This window comes from Morone saxatilis, unplaced genomic scaffold (genome assembly GCF_004916995.1).
Source record: "Morone saxatilis isolate NCDOM2014 unplaced genomic scaffold, NCSU_SB_2.0 Contig0, whole genome shotgun sequence".
Taxonomy (NCBI): domain Eukaryota; kingdom Metazoa; phylum Chordata; class Actinopteri; family Moronidae; genus Morone; species Morone saxatilis.
In genome coordinates this window covers 10,627,733-10,631,211 of record NW_023339650.1, presented here as the reverse complement: position 1 = coordinate 10,631,211, position 3,479 = coordinate 10,627,733, and the positions used below count along the sequence as shown (strand labels likewise).

The 3,479-nt window shown below is 44.4% G+C and overlaps 1 protein-coding gene across 1 annotated transcript in view; it reads right to left on the bottom strand.

The window, feature by feature from the left end:
• Positions 1 to 881: 881 nt before the first annotated feature.
• stau2 (staufen double-stranded RNA binding protein 2) overlaps positions 882 to 3,479 on the bottom strand; it is a gene marked incomplete at its 3' end in the record, with an annotated part of 79,450 nt that continues 76,852 nt past the window's right edge. Inside the window, 2 exon segments of the mRNA XM_035652551.1 lie at positions 882 to 902; positions 1,930 to 1,995. Coding sequence (XP_035508444.1) covers positions 882 to 902; positions 1,930 to 1,995 — 87 coding nt within the window.

Genomic DNA, 3,479 nt, shown 5'->3' with positions numbered 1-3,479 from the left:
TATTCGGAATATGATACTCTTGCACAGTCAACACATCCATATGATAGATGAAACTCTTGTTTTTTCTTTCTCTTATGTCAGCATACAAGGTAAGCTGGGTTGGATATATATTGAAGGACAACAACTCAAACTTTCACAGGCACTGGCATTGGTGTAATTTTATAATACAGTCTTCAAGGCATTGTTAGATTAATAAATACAAAAGAAAAAAAAAAAAAAAAAGAAGAAAAAAAAAAAAAAAAGAAAAAAAAACAGAAAATAATACCCCGAAAAAGGTAAGCTACTGTAGGCAAGTTGGTTCTTCCCTAAAAATGTTTCTTTTGTATTTTCAATGCATATGTAATATTTTGGTTTTAACCCATACCACAGACAATTGATCCAAAGGGAAATTTGTCTATGCAGTGGGTATCCATTTGGAGTTTCCCTTGATTTTGCATACAGTTACATGCATATCTCATTAGTTTGTGTTTTGTGTATTTCTTTTTTTTTTTTTGACCTCTTAAATTTTGACTGAAATCATCAATAAACGTGTTAAGATAGCGTTGTCTTCAGCGATAGACTCAGGGTAATGGTTTCTTGAGTCGTATTCTCGGTGGCACATCCACCTATTGCATGTTGACAGGTTTTGCATGAGATACAGTGCCAATCGTGGGGTGGGGTTGGGTTGGTTTGAGAGAGGGTGAGGGTAGTGAGCGGTGGGTTTGTAGGCTCATGGGGAGATCAGGCGTGAAGGGTGGGGTGGGTGGGGGGTGGGGGGCTTTGTCAGGTTTTTTGTATGCCGAAGGAAGGGGTTCGGGGTTGTCAGTCCAGACGACAGCCTTTGAATCTTTGCAGACTGAGTGTGGTGCCTGGAGTTAGTCTGTTTTTTAATTGTCCGTCCTCCTCCCACATGGTTCACTGGTCTGGAAAAAGACAATAAACTTTGTTAGGGCAGGATTTTGGGTCCAAGGACTCGATTGCAATGTTGCTATTAACAGTCTGCTGTTGTGAAGTTGTTACATGTTCGTCAGAAAAATACCAGGGATTCGCTCAGTAGATGCTTTCAAAACACGATGGCAGCGGATTCTTGTAAAGAAAATCTTTCCGGGGAAACCGGAAAGTGCCGCCCTCTAGACACTTAAGAAGTCCGTTGCCTCAATCTGTCTTCACGGCTACTGATCAATGCTGTGTCTCCTGTTCTTGTGGGGATTATCAGAAATGTAAATGTGTGGGGGTTGCAGCCAAAATGGAGGAATTTGGGAGTTGCAGTGCATTTCAGAGACAGAGGGGGGGGTTGAGAAATCAGTGATTAACTGCTCAGGTGAAAGTGCAATTGCTGCCATATTTGCCCCTCTCCTCTGACGGTGACGTAAATGAAGCTGCGGTTGTCTTTCCTCTCTTTGTTGCAAGAAAACAGCCCTGCCTCAACTTTTTTTTTTCCCAGGGCACACCTACTATGAAAATACTCCAGAAATGCTTGATTTCCTCCATGGTTTCCAAAAAACCCCCCACAGCGCTCCACCTTCGTCCTTCCTCCTTCCTTCCCTCCCTTCCTCATCGTTGAGGAGATAGGGAACGAGGGGATGGGTGGGGAGGTGCGTGGAGAAAGCCCTCTTTTCTGCCATGACTGAGCCTTGGTGGTGATAGCCATCATGCAAAGTATGGAGCACTGACAGGAGTGTGGTGCATGTAAATATATACGCCTACTGTTGCTTTCCTATGGAGGAAAAATGTCGAGCGGAAATGTTGGACGCGTGTGTGGGTGGGGAGGGAGCTGATGACAGGCCAGCCCGCAGCACTGAGGATTTGCAATAAGCCAGATTGGCACACGCACATCTGGCCCATCACTGAACAAGCATCTGTCCGCCCCGGCCTGGCCGTTAGGTCGAACATCCAGCACCGGGTGAGCGAGGAGTCTGTGAGTTTGGCGTGATCCGTATCCTACCGTACCTTAATGGGGCCATCCACTGGGTCCAGTCCCTGCTCCGACAGCTGTTTCAAGGCACTTAGAGCAGCCTGAGAAGAGAGGGAACAACAGATGGTCGAGTGAGCGAGGGAGGAGGGAGGGAAGGAGAGAGGGAGATTGGGTGGGAGGAGAGTGAGTGTCACCCTTCAGCTGCTTTTCAAATAACACTTACTCTGGGAAACCTGATGCCAGCAGGACACTTTCCCTTCGCTCTCTGTTGTCTTTGGCTCCTCTCCGCTGACTGTTTATCTAGCGTTATTGGGTTAACATTTCCACTTTATGTTTTGGCTTTTTCCTAAGTCAGTCGGAGTGACATCTCTATTCTCGGTGACCACAGCTAAACAAATAGCGTCAGGTCTGATATACCTGGAAATCATAAACGTAGCACAAGAAGCAGAATTATTTAATCCGAGTAGCCCAAAACCCCTCGCTTAATAACCGTAAGTGAAAATAGACGTGTGTGTGTAACATTAGTATTGTTAATTATGTAATAACTTAATTATGTCTACATTTGTGGTTGAGAGGGGGAAGCTTTAGGTGCAAAATGGCACTTCTGAGCACTATCAAGGAAATAGCTTTAAATCTACTGCGTCTTCACACTCACAACCAGCCATGTGCAGCAATGTAATGCCATGTCATTAAAAAAAAAAAAAAAAAACTACATCCAATCTATATTTCCATGAATTCAGCTGAAATAATTCTCTGATGCCTTGTGCCAAGCCTCAATCAAAACTGCCATTATGTCATTTCCTTCCTGCTCATCGCCCGCCTGTCTGTCTGTGCCAGCCAGAGGGGCTGGTGGTGACGTGAGGAGGGTCCGGTCTGCTATCATAATATGCAACATGTGTGGGCGTCGAGAGGTGTAGTGTAGACTGACACACATGCTATGTGAAGTGGGACTGTGAGATAAAATAAAATAACAAACGAAAACCCGGAGAGGCAGAGGTTGTTTTAAGGAAATCTTCTTGACATTTTGTGACAAGGTCATTTTGAAGTGCGGCGCTCAGGCAACCGCTGAGCTAAATCGCTGTTACCAAACACAATTATTGTCACAACCAGAAACCACTTGTGGACCACTTCTAGAAAAAAAAAAGAGAGAAGTTTAAGAGTGCCAGAAACGAACTGGTCAATCTGATCTTAAACCACACTGCAGGTCCGATCCTGACACAGATCCTTCCACGATCCTAAAGATTGGCTCCAGATGTGTTTGCCCTCTCTCCCTTTTTCTTAGTCGGTCGGTCTCTGCTGAGTTGGAGCAGAGGGTGTAAGCTGGGGAATACATCTCCCAGCTAACCATCATGAGTGACCCTAGATACTAACAGTTAAATGTAAAAACTACACATTCAGTGTGTTTCTCATTCCGTATCTGAGCAATAAGAAGTTATTGTGCTACCATGCGGTCTAACAAGGATTTAAAATGTCTCCACCAACTGTTTTAATTGGGTGCTTACAGTTGTTTGTCAGTGTGGTTGTCACTGGTTTCAAATGCTAGACAATTCATTATGGAAACATTTCACATCATGTGACACAAACA